Here is a 21066-nt window from a genome sequence, read left to right on the forward strand (position 1 = left end):
GGCTCACAGTCTAGAAGTCTTTCATTCATTCATTCGATCGTATTTATTGAGCGCTTACTGTGTGCAGAGCACTGGACTAAGCGCTTGGGAAGTCTAAGTCGGCAACATATAGAGATGGTCCCTACCCAACAGTGGGCTCACAGTCTAGAAGTCATTCATTCATTCATTCATTCAATAGTATTTATTGAGCACTTAAAGTGTGCAGAGCACTGTACCAAGCAGCGTGTCTCAGTGGAAAAAGAGCCCGGGCTTTGGAGTCAGAGGTCACAGGTTCAAATCTCTGCTCCAGTTGTCTGCTGTGTGACCTTGGGCAAGTCACTTAACTTCTTTGTGCCTCAGTTCCCTCATCTGTAAAATGGGGTTTAAGACTGTGAGCCCCCCGTGGGACAACCTGATCACCTTGTAACTTCCCCAGCGCTTAGAACAGTGCTTTGCACCTAGTAAGCACTTAATAAATGCCATTATTATTATTATTATTATTACCAAGCGCTTTGGAAGTCCAAGTTGGCAACATACAGAGATGGTCCCTACCCAACAGTGGGCTGACAGTCTAGAAGAGGGATGAGAGGGAAGGATTGTTCTAGAATGCGTTCTAGAGAAGCAGCGTGCCTCTGTTACCTCATCTGTAAAATGGGGATTAAGACTGTGAGCCCCACGTGGGACAACCTTGTAACCTCCCCAGTGCTTAGAACAGTGCTTTGCACATAGTAAGCGCTTAATAAATGTCATTATTATTATGATGATGATGATTAAGGCCTCCTGCTCCCCCATGGCCGGGGGTCCCCAGAGCCCGGGCAGCCTCTTCCCGGCGGCCGAGCGCTTCTCCCGTACCGTACTTCTGGGAGCCGGCGAAGAAGGAGCGCGTGAGGACGAAGGGCCTCTCTTCCCCTCCGGACCGCTGCACCAGCCCCTCTGCCGTCGCCATTTGCTGCAAAACCAGAGGAGAATCGGTGGCCAGGAGACCCAGGTTCCTCACCAGGACAAGCCACGCATGTTCATTCATTCATTCATTCATTCAAGTGTATTTACTGAGCGCTGACTGTGTGCAGAGCGCTGGACTAAGCGCTTGGGAAGTAATAACAGTAGTCTTCATCCCCATTTTCCAGATGAGGGAACTGAGGCCCAGAGAAGTGAAGTGACTTGCCCGAAGTCACCCAGCTGACAAGTGGCGGGCTCAGGATTTGAACCCATGACCTCTGACTCTAAAGCCCGAGCTCTTTCCACCGAGCCATGCTGCTTCTCATCATGATGGCATTTGTTAAGCACTTACTACGTGCCAAGCACTGTTCTAAGCCCTGGGGTAGGTACAAGCTAATACGGTTGTCCCACGTGGGGCTCACGGTCTTCATCCCCATTTTCCAGATGAGGTCACTGAGGCCCGGAGAAGTGAAGTGACTCACCCAAAGTCACCCAGCTGATAAGTGGCAGGGGCGGGATTAGAGCTGTGTGACTTTGGGCAAGTCACTTCACTCCTCCGGGCCTCAGTGACCTCATCTGTAAAATGGGAATGAAGACTGTGAGCCCCACGGGGGACAACCTGATTACCTTGTAACCCCCCCAGCGCTTAGAACAGTGTTTGGCACATAGTAAGCGCTTAACAAATGTCATCATTATGAAAAGCAGTGTGGCTCAGTGGAAAGAGCCCGGGCTTGGGAGTCAGAGGTCATGGGTTCTAATCCCGGCTCTGCCACTCGTCTGCTGTGTGACCTTGGGCAAGTCACTTCACTTAATAATAATAATGGTATTGATTAAGCACTTACTATGTGCAAAGCACTGGGGAGGTTACAAGGTGATCAGGTTGTCCCACGGGGGGGCTCACAGTCTTCATCCCCATTTTCCAGATGAGGTAACTGAGGCCCAGAGAAGTGAAGTGCTTGCACAAAGTCACACAGCTGACGATCGGCAGAGCCGAGATTTGAACTGAGAAGCAGCGTGGCTCAGTGGAAAGAGCCTGGGCTTTGGAGTCAGAGGTCTTGGGTTCGAATCCCGGCTCCGCCACATGTCTGCTGTGTGACCTTGGGCAAGCCACTTAACTTCTCTGAGCCTCAGTTACCTCATCTGTAAAATGGGGATTGACTGTGAGCCCCACGTGGGACAGCCGGATCACATTGTATCCCCCCCAGCGCTTAGAACAGTGCTTTGCACATAGTAAGCGCTTAACAAATGCCAAAAAAAAACCCCCCCAAAACCCCGTGACTTCTGACTCCAAAGCCCGGGCTCTTTCTACTGAGCCACGCTGCTTCACTTCTCCGCGCCTCAGTGACCTCATCTGTAAAATTGGGGCTGAAGACTGTAAGCCCCACGGGTGGGGGGGACAACCTGATTGCCTTGCATCTCCCCCAGCGCTTAGAACAGTGCTTGGCACATAGTAAGCGCTTAACAAACACCATCATTCACTAATTAATTAATTAACCCACGACCTCTGACTCTGCTCCACTGACTGGTTTACCCAGGGAATGGATCCCGGGACTAGAACCAGATTGGGATTGCCCAAACTTATCCCAAAGACTCTTTTTTTACTCCATCCCTCTCTCTGACGCGCCCGCCACCATCACCAGTCTCCGATGCCAGGGGCATCTTGTGGGTCAAAAGTGGAAATAAAAAACCCAAGTAATCCAGCTCCTATTTTCTGGAAAGAACGCTGTCGGGGAGGAGGAGGATGTGATGGTGGCCGTGGGTCTCCTACCTGGTAGAGGCCGTAGATGTTGTGGAGCTCCCGGTGTTCTCGGTGGCCGTGGTGAAGGGCATCCTTTGGCATGGTCAATTCCGGCCCGCGGAAGACCGAGGGTTCGTTCATGTCATTCCACGCAAAAAGGATGTCAGTGGAGCCCTAAGGACGGGGCAAACGCAGCCCCGCTTAACTGTGAGCCCATTATCGGGTAGGGACCATCTCTATATGTTGCCAACTTGTCCTTCCCAAGCGCTTAGTCCAGTGCTCTGCGCACAGTAAGCGCTCAATAAATACGATTGATTGACTGATTGATTGATATTGACGCACTGAGGTTCGACTGCGTACTGAAGCAGCCCGGCCTAGCGGCTACAGCCCGGGCTTGGGAGCCACAGGTCATGGGTTCTAATCCCGGCTCTGATTTGTGACTTCGGGGCAAGCCGCCTCACTTCTCCGGGCCTCAGTTCCCTCATCTGGAAAGTGGGGATTAAGACTGGGAGCCACACGTGGGACAGGGATTGTGTCCAACCTGATTGGCTTGTAACTGCCCCAGCACTCAGTACAGTGCCTGGCACGTGGCGCTTTTTAATAAATACCACAATTATTATTATTATTAATATTGTTTGCAGGGATGACGGGGGTGGTGGGAGTGACGGGGAAACAGCGTGGCTCAGTGGAAAGAGCCCCGGCTTTGGAGTCACAGGTCAGGGGTTCAAATCCCGGCTTCGCCACTTGTCAGCTGTGTGACTTTGGGCAAGTCACTTCACTTCTCTGGGCCTCAGTGACCTCATCTGGAAAATGGGGATTAAGACTGTGAGCCCCCCGTGGGACAACCTGATCACTTTGTAACCTCCCCAGTGCTTAGAACAGTGCTTTGCACATAGTAAGCGCTTAATAAATGCCATTATTATTATTATTATTATTATTTACTGAGCACCCAATGATTACCCTTCAACACAAGTCCCTGCCCACAAGATGCTTCCATTCTGACTAGTTTCGCGACCTCGCCGCAAGCTCAAAACCTTACTGAAGGCACATCTCCTAAGCCCTTATTTCCTCTTCTCTCTCTCCCTTCTGCACTTGGATTTGCAGCCTTTATCCACCTACCCTCAGCCCCACAGAACTTACGTCCATATCCGTAATTCATTTATTTATAATAATAATAAAAATGATTGCATTTATTAAGCGCTTACCATGTGCAAAGCACGGTTGTAAGCTCTGGGGAGGTTACAAGGTGATCAGGTTGTCCCACGGGGGGCTCACAGTCTTCATCCCCATTTTCCAGATGAGGTAACGGAGGCCCGGAGAAGCGAAGTGCTTGCCCAAAGTCACACAGCTGACGATTGGCAGGGCCAAGATTTGAACCCGTGACTTCTGACTCCAAAGCCCGGGCTCTTTCCACTGAGCCACGCTGCTTGTGTTAACGCCTGTCTCTTCCTCTAGACTGTAAGCTCGTTGCGGGCAGGGAACGAGTCTACCAACTCTGTTTTATTGTCCTCTCCCCAGCGCTTAGTACAATGCTCTGCATCCAGTAAGCGCTCAAGAAATACGACTGATTGGTGAATTGATCTATTCCCACATAAGCGCTCAATAGATAGGATGGATTGGTTAGTTGGTCTATTCCCAAGGGCTCGTTCCCCTGGTGATTTGCTCCCTCTCCCTCTCTTTCTCCCTCTCGGAAAAACGGGAAGGATCCCGAGGGGAGAAGTCCAAACCTTGTATGTAGAGAAGGCAAACTGGCCCGCGTACCATTTGCGGACCTCAGGGTTTATGAAGTCCAAGTAACAGGAGGGGCCTGGGAACACAAGACGGCGGATGGCTGGTTAAAATGGTTGCCGCTCTATTATTATTATTATTAATAATTAATAATATTAATAATAATGACATTTATTAAGCACTTACTATGTGCGAAGCACTGTTCTAAGCGCTGGGGAGGTTACAAGGTGATCAGGCTGTCCCACGGGGGGCTCACAGTCTCCACCCCCATTTTCCAGATGAGGTAACCGAGGCCCCGAGAAGTGAAGTGACTTTTCATTCATTCATTCACTCAATCGTCTTTATTGAGCGCTTACTGCGTGCGGAGCACTGGACTAAGCGCTTGGGAAGGACAAGTTGGCAACATCTAGAGACGGTCCCTACCCAACAGACTTGCCCCAAGTCACACAGCTGACAAGTGGCTCAGTGGAAAGAGCCCGGGCTTTGGAGTCAGAGGTCATGGGTTCAAATCCCGGCTCCGCCAATTGCCAGCTGGGTGACTTTGGGCAAGTCACTTCACTTCTCTGGGCCTCAGTTGTCTCATCTGTAAATGGGGATTATGACTGTGAGCCCCCCGTGGGACAACCTGATCACCTTGTAACCTCCCCAGCGCTTAGAACAGTGCTTTGCACATAGTAAGCGCTTAATAAATGTCGTCTGTCTCCCCCTTCTAGACTGTGAGCCCGTTGTTGGGTAGGGACCGTCTCTATATGTTGCCAACTTGTACTGCCCAAGCGCTTAGTACAGTGCTCTGCACACAGTAAGCGCTCAATAAATACGATTGAATGAAGTGGCGGAGCCGGGATTGGAACCCATGACCTCTGACTCCAAAGCCCGGGCTCTTTCCACTGAGCCACGCTGCTTCTCAATCAGTTTGATTGATTGATTGACGGGCACGAGCCCCTGTGGCAAGCAAAAGTCGCTTTCTTACCAGGCCAGCAGATGCCTTCGAAATCTCCCCCGGCGCTGTTTTTCACGAAATAGCCCTTCGCTTTGGCCTGAGAGTAGAGTGAGTAATGGGGGTCTATCTTGATGTGGGGGTCGGTGATGATGACCAGCTGCAAGTCACAAGGGCGAGAAGGTGACACGGTTTTTTAAAAGCCTGCGGTGTCCTCCCAGGGCCCCCCGGGCTCCCCTTTTCCGCCCTTAAGACAGGGACGGGGAGACTCCCTCGGGAGACGATCCCGTCGCCCTTGGCTGCCATCACCTTCCGCCTCTTGCCCCTCAGCAGGTCCTGCATCCCGGCGGGGTCCGGGAACCTCTCCCGGTCCCAGGTGAAGTACCGCTTGCCCTCGGTGTGTTCTATGTCCAGCCACAGAGCGTCGTACGGGATGTCGTGGCCGTCGAAGCCCGCATCCACGGCCTTTACGTCCTGCTCATCCTCGTAATTCCAGCGACACTGGTGGTACCCCAGGGAGAAGAGCGGAGGCAGGGCCGGCGGGCCTGGAACCGAGCAATCGGGGGTCGGGGGGAACTACCAGGCGGCCATCGGGCCTGGACCTCCCATGAGTGGCAACTCTGGGGGATAATAATAATCATAATGATGGCATTTATTAAGCGCTTACTATGTGTAAAGCACTGTTCTAAGCACTGGATGTGGCTACGGCGGGTCTCCGAAGGCCGGCCGGGGCGAGGGAGATGGGGGCCTCGAGCCCAAAGCAGGACCGGACGCCCGGGCCGGGGGGGGAGGCTCCATCTTGCCCGAAAAGGAGATGAGGGACTGGGGAGAGCCATCTACGGGGTCAAGGGTGGAGCGTTAGCGATGCTGTCATCGTCGTCGATACTATTTATTGAGTGCTTACCGTGGGGCCGAGCACCGGATTAAGCGGTCGGGAGAGTACGACGCAACAGAGTTGGCGGACACATTAATAATAATAATAATAATGAGGGTATTTGTTAAGCGCTTACTCTGTGCAAAGCACCGTTCTAAGCGCTGGGGAGGTTACAGGGTGATCAGGTTGTCCCACGTGGGGCTCACAGTCTCCATCTTCCTTTTAATAATAATAATAATAATAATGATGGCATTTATTAAGCACTTACTCTGTGCAAAGCACTGTTCTAAACACTGGGGAGGTTACAGGGTGATCAGGTTGTCCCACGTGGGGCTCACAGTCTCCATCCCCCTTTTAATAATAATAATAATAATAATGATAATAATAATAATGATGGCATTTATTAAGCGCTTACTCTGTGCAAAGCACTGTTCTAAGCCTGGGGAGGTTACAGGGTGATCAGGTTGTCCCACATGGGGCTCACAGTCTCCATCCCCCTTTAAATAAAAAAAAATAATAATAATGATGTCATTTATTAAGCACTTACTCTGTGCAAAGCACTGTTCTAAGCGCTGGGGAGGTTTCAAGGTGATCAGGTTGTCCCACGTGGGGCTCACAATCTCCATCCCCCTTTTAATAATAATAATAATAATAATGATGGCATTTATTAAGTGCTTACTCTGTGCAAAGCACTGTTCTAAGCGCTGGGGAGGTTACAGGGTGATCAGGTTGTCCCACGGGGGGCTCACAGTTTTAATCCTCATTTTACAGATGAGGGAACTGAGGCACAAAGAAGTGAAGTGACTTGGCCAGAGTCACCCAGCTGACAGTTGGAGGAGCCGGGATTTGAAACCATGACCTCTGACTCCAAAGCCCGGGCTCTTTCCACTGAGCCACGCTGTTTCTCCCTGCCCAACGTGAGTTTACAGTCTAGAGGACTGTCCAGAACTGGGAAAGGTGACCTCGACTCTCCCCCCTAATTCCACGATGCTCCTGCACGGTACTGGGGTTTCCCTCGGAGACCGGAGGAACCGGCAGGACTGGGAACGACGGGTCCCAGGCCGGATTATTTACCTGTGAGCCGCCCGTACTGTTGGAAGACGGCTGAAGGCGTGGGTCCCATCAGCAGGAAGACGTCGATTATGCCGCCCTCTGACATCCAGCGCACGGCCGTGTGGCACTTGGCTTTCTTCTTAGCGGGGCTCGGGCTGGGCTGGGCCCGGGTCTGCTGGGAAAGAATCATAATAATAATAATAATGGCATTTATTAAGCGCTTACTATGTGCCAAGCACTGTTCTCAACACTGGGGAGGTCACAAGGTGATCAGGTTGTCCCACGGGGGGCTCACAGTCTTTACAGATGAGGTCACTGAGGCACGGAGAAGTGAAGTGACTTGCCCAAAGTCACGCAGCTGACAAATGGCGGAGCCGAGATTTGAACCCGTGACTTCTGACTCCAAAGCCCCGGCTCTTTCCACTGAGCCACGCTGCTTATGGAAGGCCTGTCCCTTCCTCCAGACCGTAAGCTTGTTGTGGGCAGGGAATGAGTCTACCAAGTCTGTTCTATTGTCCTCTCCCAGTGCTTAGTACATTGCTCTGCATACAGTAAGGGCTCAATAAATACGACTGATTGGTTAATTGATCTATTCCCACAGAAGCGCTCAATAAATATGATGGATTGGTTAATTGGTCTATTCCCATGTGCCCATTCCCCTGGTGATTTGCTTCCTCTCTCTCTCTTTATGGTATTTATTATAATGATAGCATTTATTAAGCACTTACTATGTGCAAAGCACTGTTCTAAGCACTGGGGAGGTCCCAAGGTGATCAGGTTGTCCCACGGGGGGCTCCCAATTATCATCCCCATTTTATAGATGAGGTCACTGAGGCACGGAGAAGTGAAGTGACTTGCCCAAAGTCACACAGCTGACAGTTGGAGGAGCTGAGATTTGAACCCGTGACTTCTGACTCCAAAGCCCCGGCTCTTTCCACTGAGCCACGCTGCTTATGGAAGGCCTGTCCCTTCCTCTAAACCGTAAGCTCGTTGTGGGCGGGGAATGAGTCAACCAAGTCTGTTCTATTGTCCTCTCCCAGCGCTTAGTACATTGCTCTGCATACAGTAAGCGCTCAATAAATACGACTGATTGGTTAATTGATCTATTCCCATATAAGCGCTCAATAAATATGACGGATTGGTTAATTGGTCTATTCCCATGTGCTCATTCCCCTGGTGATTTGCTCCCTCTCTCTCTCTTCATGGTATTTATTATAATGATAACATTTATTAAGCCTTATTATGTGCAAAGCACTGTTCTAAGCACTGGAGAGGTTACAAGGTGATCAGATTGTCTCAAGGGGGGCTCACAGTCTTCATCCCCATTTTCCAGACAAAGGAACTGAGGCCCAGAGAAGTGAAGTGACTTGCCCAAAGTCACACAGCTGACAAGTGTCAGACCTCTGACTCCAAAGCCCGGACTCCTTCCACTGAGCCATGCTGCTTCTCTTTATTAAGCGCTTACTATGTGCCAAGCACTGTTCTAAGCGCTGGGGAGGTTACAAGGTGATCAGGTTGTCCCGCGGGGGGCTCACAGTCTTCATCCCCATTTTACAGGTGAAAGAAGCAGGGGAGAAACTGAGCCGCTCCCTCATGTTCTCCCAGGGAGACTAGCCGGACTGAAAAAACCACCGGGACCCCCAACAGGCTGTCGAGACCTGGTAGAATTTGGGTCGCCATGTCAACAGGTCCCCTGGAGTACCAGGGGCAGGGGAGGCCACGACGGCGCCCACCGCCCAGCACGAGAGATGCCCCGCGGGGCTCCGGTGAGGGAGGTGGGATGAAGGAAAGACCCCCGGGTGTGCCACAGTGGCTAGGTACCACTGGCAGGGCCAGGCCTGGCACTCTTTTAGAGCTTGACAGTCAGTCAATCAATCAATCGTATTTATTGAGCGCTTACTGTGTGCAGAGCACTGTACTAAGCGCTTGGGAAGTCCAAGTTGGCAACATCTAGAGACGGTCCCTACCCCACAGTGGGCTCACAGTCTAGAAGGGAGTACTGGGTGGCACTTCCCCACGGCCGCCCGCCACTGATTTTGACTGCTGCCGTCCAGCCGGGCAGGCAAGAGGGATGTGCCGCTCCTCTGCCGCTAATCTCCTCACCGGGCCTCGTTCTCGCCCGTCCCACCGTTGACCCCCAGCCCACGTCATCCCCTAGGCCTGGAATGCCCTCCCTCCGCACGTCCTCCAAGCTCACTCTCTTCCTCCCTTCAAGGCCCTCCTGAGAGCTCCCCTCCTCCAGGAGGCCTTCCCACACTCAGCCCCCTCCTTCCTCTCCCCCTCCTCCCCCTCGCCTTACCTCCTTCCCTTCCCCACAGCACCTGTATCTATGTATATATGTTTGTACAGATTTATTACTCTATTTTATTTGTACATGTTTATTCCATTTATTTTATTTTGCTAATATGTTTGGCTTTGTTCTCTGTCTCCCCCTTCTAGACTGTGAGCCCTTGTTGGGTAGGGACCGTCCCTATATGCTGCCAACTTGGACTTCCCAAGCGCTTTGTACAGTGCTCTGCACACAGTAAGCGCTCAATAAATACGATTGAATGAATGAATGAATGAATGTGCCCATCTCCTCTCTCACCCCCTGGCCCGGCCATGGGCCCTCACCCCTCCCATGGTGGTGGTGGCAGGGGAGGTGACCCCGCGGCCTCGCTCTGCCACCCGGGCACGTTGGCCCTGCCCACCTATGCGGCCGAGGATGCCCCGTGGGGCTGTTTCTCCTCCGGAAGACTGTGAGCCCGCTGTTGGGTAGGGACCGTCTCTAGATGTTGCCAACTTGGACTTCCCAAGCGCATAGTCCAGTGCTCTGCACACAGTAAGCGCTCAGTGAATACGATTGAATGAATGAATGCAATGCCCGACGGGGCCCCCGCTCACCTCCAAGGCAGCCCGGCGGTTGATTTCCACCAGGGTCTCGGAGGCATTCAGCCAGAAAAGGCCCACCGTCCTGGTCTGGCTGTGGGCCAGGAGGTACGGCACGGAGCCGTAGATGCCCAGTTTGTCATGGATCTTGTACCCGTAGACATCCAGGTTGTAGAGCCGGTACGCCTCCCCGTTGCTGGAAAACACACACATGTCAGCCACAGATCTTACAGAAGCAGCGTGGCTCGGGGAAAGAGCCTGGGCTTTGGAGTCAGAGATCATAATAATAATGATAATAATAATGATGGCATTTATTAAGCACTTACTATGTGCAAAGCACTGTTCTAAGCTCTGGGGAGGTTACAAGGTGATCAGGTTGTCCCGGGGGGGCTCACAGTCTTCATCCCCGTTTTACAGATGAGGTCACTGAGGCCCAGGGAAGTGAAGTGACTCACCCAAAGTCACACAGCTGACAAGTGGCGGAGCCGGGATTTGAACCCATGACCTCTGACTCCAAAGCCTGGGCTCTGTCCACTGAGCCACGCTGCTTCTCGATCATGGGTTCAAAATCCCGGCTCCGTCATTTGTCAGCTGTGTGACTCTGGGCAAGTCACTTCATTCATTCAATCGTATTTATTGAGCGCTTACTGTCTGCAGAGCACTGTACTAACCACTTCACTTCTCTGGGTCTCAGTTCCCTCATCTGGAAAATGGGACAACCTGATCACCTTGCAATCTCCCCAGCGCTTAGAACAGTGTTTGGCACATAGTAAGTGCTTAATAAATGCCATTATTATTATCATTATTATTATTATTATTATCTCCCAGGGAATCTTAGAACACTGGGCATCCCCATTCCTCCCCCACTTCCACAAGCCCTCACCGTGAAAACGGCGTCGGAAACGGTTCAGCCGCTTCAACCTTTCTCACCGTCTTGTCGTCTCATCAGCCTGTCAGCTACCCATGGGCGGGGGATGTAATAATAATAATAATGATGGTATTTGTTAAGCGCTTACTATGTGCAGAGCACTGTTCTAAGCGCTGGGGAGATTACAAGGTGATCAGGTTGTCCCACGGGGGGGTTACAGTTTTAATCCCCATTTTACAGATGAGGTAACTGAGGCACAGAGAAGTGACCTGCCCAAAGTCACACAGCTGAACAGCTGGAGGAGTCGGGATTTGAACCCATGACCTCTGCCTCCAAAGCCCGTGCTCTTTCCACTGAGCCACGCATGTATCAACTCTTATGGACTGTGAGCCCGTTGTTGCGTAGGAATCATCTCTATATGTTGCCAATGTGTACTTCCCAAGTGCTTAGTACAGTGCTCTGCACACAGTAAGCGCTCAATAAATACGATTGAATGAGTGAATGAATGAATGTTGGATGGTAATAATAATAATGACGGTATTTGTTAAGCGTTTACTATGTGCCAAGCACTGTTCTAAGCGCTGGGGAAGGTTACAAGGTGATCAGGTTGTCCCACGGGGGGCTCACAGTCTTAATCCCCATTTTACACATGAGGGAACTGAGGCCCAGAGAATAATAATCAATCAATCAATCAATCGTATTTATTGAGCGCTTACTATGTGCAGAGCACTGTACTAAGCGCTTGGGAAGTACAAATTGGCATCACATAGAGACAGTCCCTACCCAACAATGGGCTCACAGTCTAAAAGGGGGAAACAGAGAACAGAACCAAACATACCAACAAAATAAAATAAGTAGGATAGAAATGTACAAGTAAAATAAATAAATAAATAAATAAATAGAGTAATAAATATGTACAACCATATATACATATATACAGGTGCTGTGGGGAAGGGAAGAAGGTAAGACGGGGGGATGGAGAGGGGGACGAGGGGGAGAGGAAAGAAGGGGCTCAGTCTGGGAAGGCCTCCTGGAGGAGGTGAGCTCTCAGCAGGGCCTTGAAGGGAGGAAGAGAGCTAGCTTGGCGGATGGGCAGAGGGATTGGGGGCATTCCAGGCCCGGGGGGTGACGTGGGCCGGGGGTCGATGGCGGGACGGGCGAGAGCGAGGTACGGTGAGGAGATTAGTGGTGGAGGAGCGGAGGGTGCGGGCTGGGCAGTAGAAGGAGAGAAGGGAGGTGAGGTAGGAGGGGCTACCTCATTAATAATTATTAATAATAATAATAATAATGACGGTATTTGTTAAGATGCAGATTAAATTTGTGGGGAGGGGCTCTTGTCCCTAGTCATAATAATTCTAATTATGGTACTTGCTAAGCGCTTAAAATGTGCCAATGTTCTAAACGCTGGGGTAGATAAATAAATAATAATGGCATTTACTAAGTGTTTACTATGTGCAAAGCACTGTTCTAAGCGCCGGCGGGGGGATACAAGGTGATCAGGTCGTCCTACGTGGGGCTCACAGTCCTGATCCCCATTTTACAGATGAGGTCACTGAGATCCAGAGAATAATAATAATAATGTTGGTATTTGTTAAGCGCTTACTATGTGCAAAGCACTGTTCTAAGCGCTGGGGGGAATACAAGGAGATGAGGTTGTCCCACGTGGGGTTCACAGTCTTAATCCCCATTTGACAGATGAGGGAACTGAGGCCCAGGGAAGTGAAGTGACTTGCCCATGGGGGAGGCGGGATGTGGAGAAGTGAAGTGACTTGCTCAAGGTCACACGGCAGACATGTGGCAGAGCCGGGATTAGAACCTAGGTCCTTCTGACCCCCGGGCTCTAGCCACTATGCCGCACTGCTTCTCGAGCGCTTAGTCCAGTGCTGTGGTCTCAGAAGCGCTCAATAAATACCACCAGTTGATGTAGCAGAATGGTCATTAAGAGTGAGGTCACTCCCGGGAGGCGGGAAGCTCCAGGGGCCAGCTGGGTCCATCGAACCCAGGCCGCTCCGAATTCATTCGTTCATTCAATCGTATTTATTGAGCGCTTACTGTGTGCAGAGCACTGTACTAAGCACCAGGGCAGAATCGGGACGGGGATTTGGTGGATGCGTTCCCTGCCCGCAACGAGCTTCCGGTCTAGAAGACAAGGCAGGCCGGAGCATCTCCGATTGAAAACCCGTTCTGTGGTCTGTGGTGGTTCTGGGTGTACAATTGTTGCTGAATTGTACTTTCCAAGAGCTTAGTACACTGCTCTGCATTCATCCATTCATACAATCAATCAGTCGTATTTATTGAGCGCTTACTGTGTGCAGAGCACTGTACTAAGCGCTTGGGAAATACAAGTTGGTGACATCTAGAGACGGTCCCTACCCAACAACGGGCTCACAGTCTAGAAGGGGGAGACAGACAACAAAACATGTGGACAGGTGTCATTCAATCGTATTTATTGATGCGCAGAACACTGTACTAAGCGCTTGGGAAGTACAAGTCGGCGACAGATAGAGACGGTCCCTACCCAACAACGGGCTCACAGTCTAGAAGGGGGAGACAAACAACAAAACATGTGGACAGGTGTCAATCAATCAATCAATCAATCGTATTTATTGAGCGCTTACTGTGTGCAGAGCACTGTACTAAGCACTTGGGAAGTACAAGTTGGCAACATCTAGAGACAGTCCCTACCCAACAGTGGGCTCACAGTCTAAAAGGGGGAGACAGAGAGCAAAACCAAACATACTAACAAAATAAAATAAATAGAATAGATATGTACAAGTAAAATAAATAAATAGAGTAATAAATATGTACAAACATATATACATATATACAGGTGCTGTGGGGAAGGGAAGGAGGTAAGATGAGGGGGATGGAGAGGGGGATGAAGGGGAGAGGAAGGAAGGGGCTCAGTCTGGGAAGGCCTCCTGGAGGAGGTGAGCTCTCAGAACAAAGTCGTCAGAACAAATAGAATTAAAGCTAAATGCACAGTAAGCGCTCAATAAATACCATTGAATGAATATTGAGTGAATGAAAGAATGGGGAGGATGCTGTTGCTCTACCTGGTGTCTGGGAGCTGGAGGCTCTGGGCGTGCTGCGGGATCCCGTACACGTGCTCGAAGCCGGGCAAGGAGAAATCCAAGCCTACGGAGCTGGGGCCTGGAAGGAGAAGGGACTGTACTGAGCGCGGCTCTCACTCTAAAGGGTGGAGCAGACTGACCACTCAGCGGGGTCCATTTCGGCAGGGAGAGGCGGCGGGGGAGAGAGGCTCCAAAAGCCCCCCGGGAAGAATGGGTTTAACGCACCTCGGTCTCGGCTATCTCATCATCATCATCATCATCAATCATATTTATTGAGCGCTTACTGTGTGCAGAGCACTGTACTAAGCGCTTGGGAAGTACAAGTTGGCAACATATAGAGACAGTCCCTACCCAACAGTGGGCTCACAGTCTAAAAGGGGGAGACAGAGAACAAAACCAAACATACTAACAAAATAAAATAAATAGAATAGATATGTACAGGTAAAATAAATAAATAAATAAATAGAGTAACAAATATGTACAAACATATATACATATATACAGGTACCGTGGGGAAGGGAAGGAGGTAAGATGTGTGTGTGGGGGGGGGGTCGCCCACTTCCTGCCTCTGGCCTGGAATTTCCTCCCTCCTCATATCCCACAGACGATGACTCTCCCCCCCTCCTTCAAAGCCCTATTGGAGGCCACCTCCTCCAAGAGGCCTTCCCTGACTGCGCCCTCCTTTCCTCTTCTCCCCTTCCCTTCCGCGTCACCCTGACTTTCTCCTTTTATTCATCCCCCCTCTCGGCCCCACAGCACCTATCTCCCTCTCTGTCGTTTATTTATAATAATAATGGCATTTATTAAGCACTTACTATGTGCAAAGCACTGTTCTAAGCGCTGGGGAGGTTACAAGGTGATCAGGTTGTCCCACGGGGGGCTCACAGTCTCAATCTCCATTTTACAGATGAGGGAACTGGGGCCCAGAGAAGTTAAGTGGCTTGCCCAAAGTCACACAGCTGACAATTGGCGGAGCCGGGGTTTGAACCCATGGCCTCTGACTCCAAAGCCCGGGCTCTTCTCCACTGAGCCACGCTGCTTCTATTTATTTATATTCATATCCATCTCCCCCTCTAAACTGTAAGCTCTACAGTCTACAGTCTACAAGTTGTTGCCAACTTGGACTTCCCAAGCGCTGAGTACAGTGCTCTGTACAGAGTAAGCGCTCAATAGATACGATTGAATGAATGAATGAATGAATAAGCTCACTGTGGGCAGGGAATGTGTCCGTTATCAATCAATCAATCCATCATTATATTGTCGTTATATTGTCGTACTCTCCCAAGCGCTTAGTACAGTGCTCTGCCCACAGTAAGTGCTCAATAAATGCAATTGACTGACTGAGGCCCCAGCGCGGAGACCGCTCCTGGAGATGCCAGCTGATTCTGACATTCCCAACCGGCCGTCCGGATGGACAAAGGGCAGGACGGAAACGAAACGGAAAAAGCGACAGGGCTGGAGAGGGATCCAGGAAGAGACGCCGAACCCGTGGGGAGCGAGGAATCCGATGCGACCCCAGGCTCAGTCTTACCGTTGGCTTTGACGTCCACGAATGGGCCCCATTTCTCCTCCCAGAGGCCCAGGTCCTCTTCGTTCCCCTGAAGGGACAGGAGCGAAGCGAGTCGGTGCGGAGCAAATCGGGCTGGACACAGTCCCGTGTGGGGCTCACAGTCTCCATCCCCCTTTTACAGATGAGGTCACTGAGGCCCAGAGAAGCGACGCGACTTGCCCGAGGTCACACAGCAGATGCGTGGCGGAGCCAGGATTGGAACCCATGACCTTCCACCTCCCGGTCTCGGCTGTATCCAGTACGCTATGCCACTTCCCGCTGTGTTTCCTTACGCCTCAAGAATCTCCAGGGTTGCCCATCTGCCTCCACATCAAACGGAAACTCCTCACCATTGCCCCCTCCTACCTCTCCTCGCTCCTAGAGAAGCAGCGTGGTTCAGTGAAAAGTGCCTGGGCTTTGGAGTCAGAGGTCATGGGTTCAAATCCCGTCTTCACTAACTGTCAACTGTGTGACTTTGGGCAAGTCACTTCACTTCTCCGTGTCTCAGTGACCTCATCTGTAAAATGGGGATGAAGACTGTCTCTATATGTTGCCAATTTGTACTTCCCAAGCTCTTAGTACAGTGCTCTGCACATAGTAAGTGCTCAATAATTACGATTGATGATGATGATGACAACCGGATCACCTTGTAACCTCCCCAGTGCTTAGAACAGTGCTTTGCACATAGTAAGCGCTTGATAAATGTCATTATTATTATTATTATGATTACTCTCCTACTTCAACCCAGCCAGCTCACCTTGCTTTTCTGATGCCAACCTTCTCACTGTCCCTCCATCTCGTCTATCTCGCCGCCAACCTCCAGCCCACGTCCTGCCTCTGGCCTGGAATGCCCTCCCTCCTCATATCCGACAGAAACTGAGGACACACCTCCTCCAAGAAGCCTTCCTTGACTTTTTCATCTTCTCCCACTCCCTTCTGCATCACCCTGATTTGACCGGCAATCAAAAGTTTTTCCAGTGGGAGAGGGCAGTGTGAGAAAGGCGATGAGCGAGCCCCTCCCCAAATATCAGAATGAGCCCATTGTTGGGTTGGGACCATCTCTATATGTTGCCAACTTGTCCTTCCCAAGCGCTTAGTCCAGTGCTCTGCACACAGTAAGCGCTCAGTAAATACGACGGAATGGAAGTAAGCCACGGTGAGGACAACGACGTAAATTCAGACATCGTGGTCAATCTGAATTACCTGGGAGGAGCTGGTTGATAAGTCTTCCTCTCTTCTGGTGGAAGGGCCCCTGGAAGAACAATTCGGAAAGTTGCAGCGTGGTCTAGTGGATAGAATCAGAAGGATCTGGGTTCTAATCCCGGCTCGGCCACGCGGCTGCTGGGTGATCTCAGGCAAGTCACTTCACTTCTCTGGGCCTCAGTGACCTCATCTATAAAATGGGGATGGAGACGGTGAGCCCCACCTGGGACGGGGACTACGTCCAATCTGATTCTCTGTATCTAACTCAGGGTTCAACATAGAGCCGGGCACATAGTAAGCGCTTAACAAATACCACTATTATTATTATTTTTGTTATTATCTACATGACATGTAGAGAGAGAGGGGGAAAAAAAGACAGTAGCAGAGGATCCCACTGGGCCTAAAGGCCTTAGGGCGTCCAATTTTGTTTTAATAATAATAATAATAATGGCATTTATTAAGCGCTTACTATGTGCAAAGGACTGTTCTAAGCGCTGTGGAGGTTACAAGGTGATCAGATTGTCCCACGGGGGGCTCACAGTCTTCATCCCCATTTTCCAGATGAGGTCACTGAGGCCCAGAGAAGTGAAGTGACATGACCAAAGTCATACAGTTGACAGGTGGCAGAGCTGGGATTTGAACCCATGACCTCTGACTCCAAAGCCCGGGCTCTTTCCACCGAGCCACGCTGTTTCTCAGGTCACGAGTTCAAATCCTGACTCCGCCAACCATCAGCTGGGTGACTTTGGGCAAGTCACTTCACTTCTCTGTGCCTCAGTTACCTCATCTTTAAAATGGGGGTTAGGACTGTGAACCCCCCGTGGGACAACCTGATCCCCCTGTAACCTCCCCAGCACTTAGAACAGTGCTTTGCACATAGTAAGCGCTTAATAAATGCTATCATTATTATTACATAAGATAATCCGATTGGTAATAGTCCCTGCCCCACATGGGGCTCACAGCCTCACTACCCATTTTCCAGATGCGGTAACTGAGGCACAGAGAAATTCAGTGATTTGCCTAAGGGCACCCAGCAGATAAGTGGTGGAGCTGGGATTAGAACCCGGGTCCTCTTGATTCCCAGGTCCGGGCCGTTGCCCCTAGGCCGCACTGCTTCTTTATTCCAAGCCAAAGTGCATTTTAGGATCTAGTTCAGTGGAGAGAGCACGGGCTTTGGAGTCAGAGGTCGTGGGTTCAAATCCCAGCTCCGTCACTTGTCAGCTATGTGACCTTGGGCAAGTCACTTCACTTCTCTGGGCCTCAGTTCCTGCATCTGGAAAATGGGGATGAAGACCGTGAGCCCCACTTGGGACAACCTGATTATCTTGTATCTACCCCAGCGCTTAGAACAGTGCTTGGCACATAGTAAGCGCTTAACAAATACCAACATTATTATTATTATCAATCAATCAATCAATCGTATTTATTGAGCGCTTACTGTGTGCAGAACACTGTACTAAGCGCTTGGGAAGTCCATGTTGGCAACATATAGAGACGGTCCCTACCCAACAGTGGGCTCACAGTCTAAAAGGGGGAGACAGAGAACAAAACCAAACATACTAACAAAATAAAATAAATAGAATAGATATGTACAAGTAAAATAAATAAATAAATAGAGTAATAAATCTGTACAAACGTATATACATATATACAGGTGCTGTAGGGAAGGGAAGGAGGTAAGATGGGGGGGATGGAGAGGGGAACGAGGGGGAGAGGAAGGAAGGGGCTCGGTCTGGGAAGGCCTCCTGGAGGAGGTGAGCTCTCAGTAGGGCCTAAATCTAAATCTAAATCTATTATCTAAATCATCCTACCTCACCTCCCTTCTCTCCTTCTCCAGCCCAGTCCGCACCCTCCGCTCCTCCACCGCTGATCTCCTCACCGTACCTCGCTCTCGCCTGTCCCGCCATCGAACCCCGGCCCACGTCATCCCCCGGGCCTGGAATGCCCCCAATCCCTCTGCCCATCCGCCAAGCTAGCTCTCTTCCTCCCTTCAAGGCCCTGCTGAGAGCTCACCTCCTCCAGGAGGCCTTCCCAGACTGAGCCCCTTCCTTCCTCTCCCCCTCGTCCCCCTCTCCATCCCCCCCATCTTACCTCCTTCCCTTCCCCACAGCACCTGTATATATGTATATATGTTTGTACATATTTATTGCTCTATTTATTTATTTATTTTACTTGTACATATCTATTCTATTGATTTTATTTTGTTAGTATGTTTGGTTTTGTTCTCTGTCTCCCCCTTTTAGACTGTGAGCCCACTGTTGGGTAGGGACTGTCTCTATATGTTGCCAATTTGTACTTCCCAAGCGCTTAGTACAGTGCTCTGCACATAGTAAGCGCTCAATAAATACGATTGATGATGATGATGATGATGATGATCCCAGTCATTTGCTCTAGTCAGATCTACGAGGAACAGACTGACTTTGGAGATGCCGCTACCAGCCAAGAGGGCCTCTCGGGCCTATTTTTTCCGCAGGCCCTATGTCCCAACCTGGGCAGGTGGGCACGGTGCCCGGCGACGTTGGGCCGCCCACGGGCCGTGATACCTGTGTTTGGGGGGCGTCTCGAGAGGCTCGAAGTACAGCCGGTCCATGGAGTTTACGCTCAGCACCGTCTCCTCCTTGGTTACCAAATCGATCCTGAACGGCTCGGCCGCGACGCAGAGCTTCCAGGCCCCGCTCGCCAGCTCGAGGTGACCTCTGTTGCCGGGATGGGCCGTCAGTCTGGAAAAGCAAACGCGGACGGCGGTACGGAAAAGCTGTGGAAACTCACAGAAGGCGGTCCTTGGGAAGACAAGGAAACCGCTGTGTAAGTTGAGAAGCAGCGTGGCTCAGTGGAAAGAGCCCGGGCTTTGAGGTCAGAGGTCATGGGTTCAAATCCCAGCTCTGCCAACTGTCAGCTGGGTGACTTTGGGTAAGTCACTTCACTTCTCTGGGCCTCAGTTACCTCATCTGGAAAATGGGGATTAAAACTGGGAGCCCCCCCGTGGGACAGCCTGATCACCTGGTAACCTCCCCAGCGCTTCGAACAGTGCTTTGCACAGAGTAAGCACTTAATAAATGTCATCATTATTATTATTTTTTTTATTAAAGGGGGGATGGAGACTGGGAGCCCCCCGTGGGACAACTTGATCACCTTGTAACCTCCCCAGCGCTTCAAACAGTGCTTTGCACAGAGTAAGCGCTTAATAAATGCCATCATTATTATTATTTTTTGTTATTAAAAGGGGGATGGAGACTGGGAGCCCCCTGTGGGACAACCTGATCACCTTGTAACCTCCCCAGCGCTTCGAACAGTGCTTTGCACAGAGTAAGCGCTTAATAAATGCCATCATTATTATTATTTTTTGTTATTAAAAGGGGGATGGAGACTGGGAGCCCCCCGTGGGACAACCTGATCACCTTGTAACCTCCCCAGCACTTCGAACAGTGCTTTGCACAGAGTAAGCGCTTAATAAATGCCATCATTATTATTATTTTTTGTTATTAAAAGGGGGATGGAGACTGGGAGCCCCCCGTGGGACAACCTGATCACCTTGTAACCTCCCCAGCGCTTTGAACAGTGCTTTGCACAGAGTAAGCGCTTAACAACTACCATCATCATTATTATTATTAGGAAGGTCCCCATTTCACGGGTGAGATGAAGCGAAATCACTTCAGCCAATTAAAAAATGCACTGTCCTCTCCCAAGTGCTTAGTACAGTGTTCCGTAAGCGTTCAGTAAATACGATCGATTGATCCATCGATCAGGGGCTGACTGCAGTCCTTTGCAGGCTGGGCGGTTGACATTGGCATGGCCTAGAAAACCTCCCACTTCCCAGACTGAGCCCCTTCCTTCCTCTCCCCCTCGTCCCCCTCTCCATCCCCCCATCTTACCTCCTTCCCTTCCCCACAGCACCTGTATATATGTATAGATGTTTGTACATATTTATTACTCTATTTATTTATTTTACTTGTACGTATCTATTCTATTTATTTTATTTTGTTAGTATGTTTGGTTTTGTTCTCTGTCTCCCCCCTTTCAGACTGTGAGCCCACTGTTGGGTAGGGACTGTCTCTAGATGTTGCCAATTTGTCCTTCCCAAGCGCTTAGTACAGTGCTCTGCACATAGTAAGCGCTCAATTGATGATGATGATGATGCAGGGAGAGGCGAGTCCGTCGACGGAGTCCGGGCACGGACCCCCTGAGCTGGGGGTGGCAGGGGGGAGAAGACGGTGCCCGCGTCCTCCCATCATCAGTCGTATTTATTGAGCGCTTAC

General features: G+C 50.6%; 1 protein-coding gene across 1 annotated transcript in view; it reads right to left on the bottom strand.

Annotated features, from left to right (window-relative positions):
- GANC (glucosidase alpha, neutral C) overlaps positions 1-21066 on the bottom strand; it is a 45695-nt gene that overhangs the window by 15072 nt on the left and 9557 nt on the right. The window contains exons 5-16 of the mRNA XM_038741250.1: positions 19354-19530; positions 16811-16859; positions 15590-15656; positions 14041-14137; positions 10117-10312; positions 9836-9838; positions 7270-7408; positions 5631-5866; positions 5355-5481; positions 4384-4463; positions 2687-2830; positions 832-928 (exon numbers count right to left, since the gene is read on the bottom strand). Coding sequence (XP_038597178.1) covers positions 832-928; positions 2687-2830; positions 4384-4463; positions 5355-5481; positions 5631-5866; positions 7270-7408; positions 9836-9838; positions 10117-10312; positions 14041-14137; positions 15590-15656; positions 16811-16859; positions 19354-19530 — 1412 coding nt within the window. The remainder of the gene's footprint in view (positions 1-831; positions 929-2686; positions 2831-4383; positions 4464-5354; positions 5482-5630; positions 5867-7269; positions 7409-9835; positions 9839-10116; positions 10313-14040; positions 14138-15589; positions 15657-16810; positions 16860-19353; positions 19531-21066) is intronic.

This window comes from Tachyglossus aculeatus (genome assembly GCF_015852505.1).
Source record: "Tachyglossus aculeatus isolate mTacAcu1 chromosome 12 unlocalized genomic scaffold, mTacAcu1.pri SUPER_6_unloc_1, whole genome shotgun sequence".
Classification (NCBI taxonomy): Eukaryota; Metazoa; Chordata; class Mammalia; order Monotremata; family Tachyglossidae; genus Tachyglossus; species Tachyglossus aculeatus.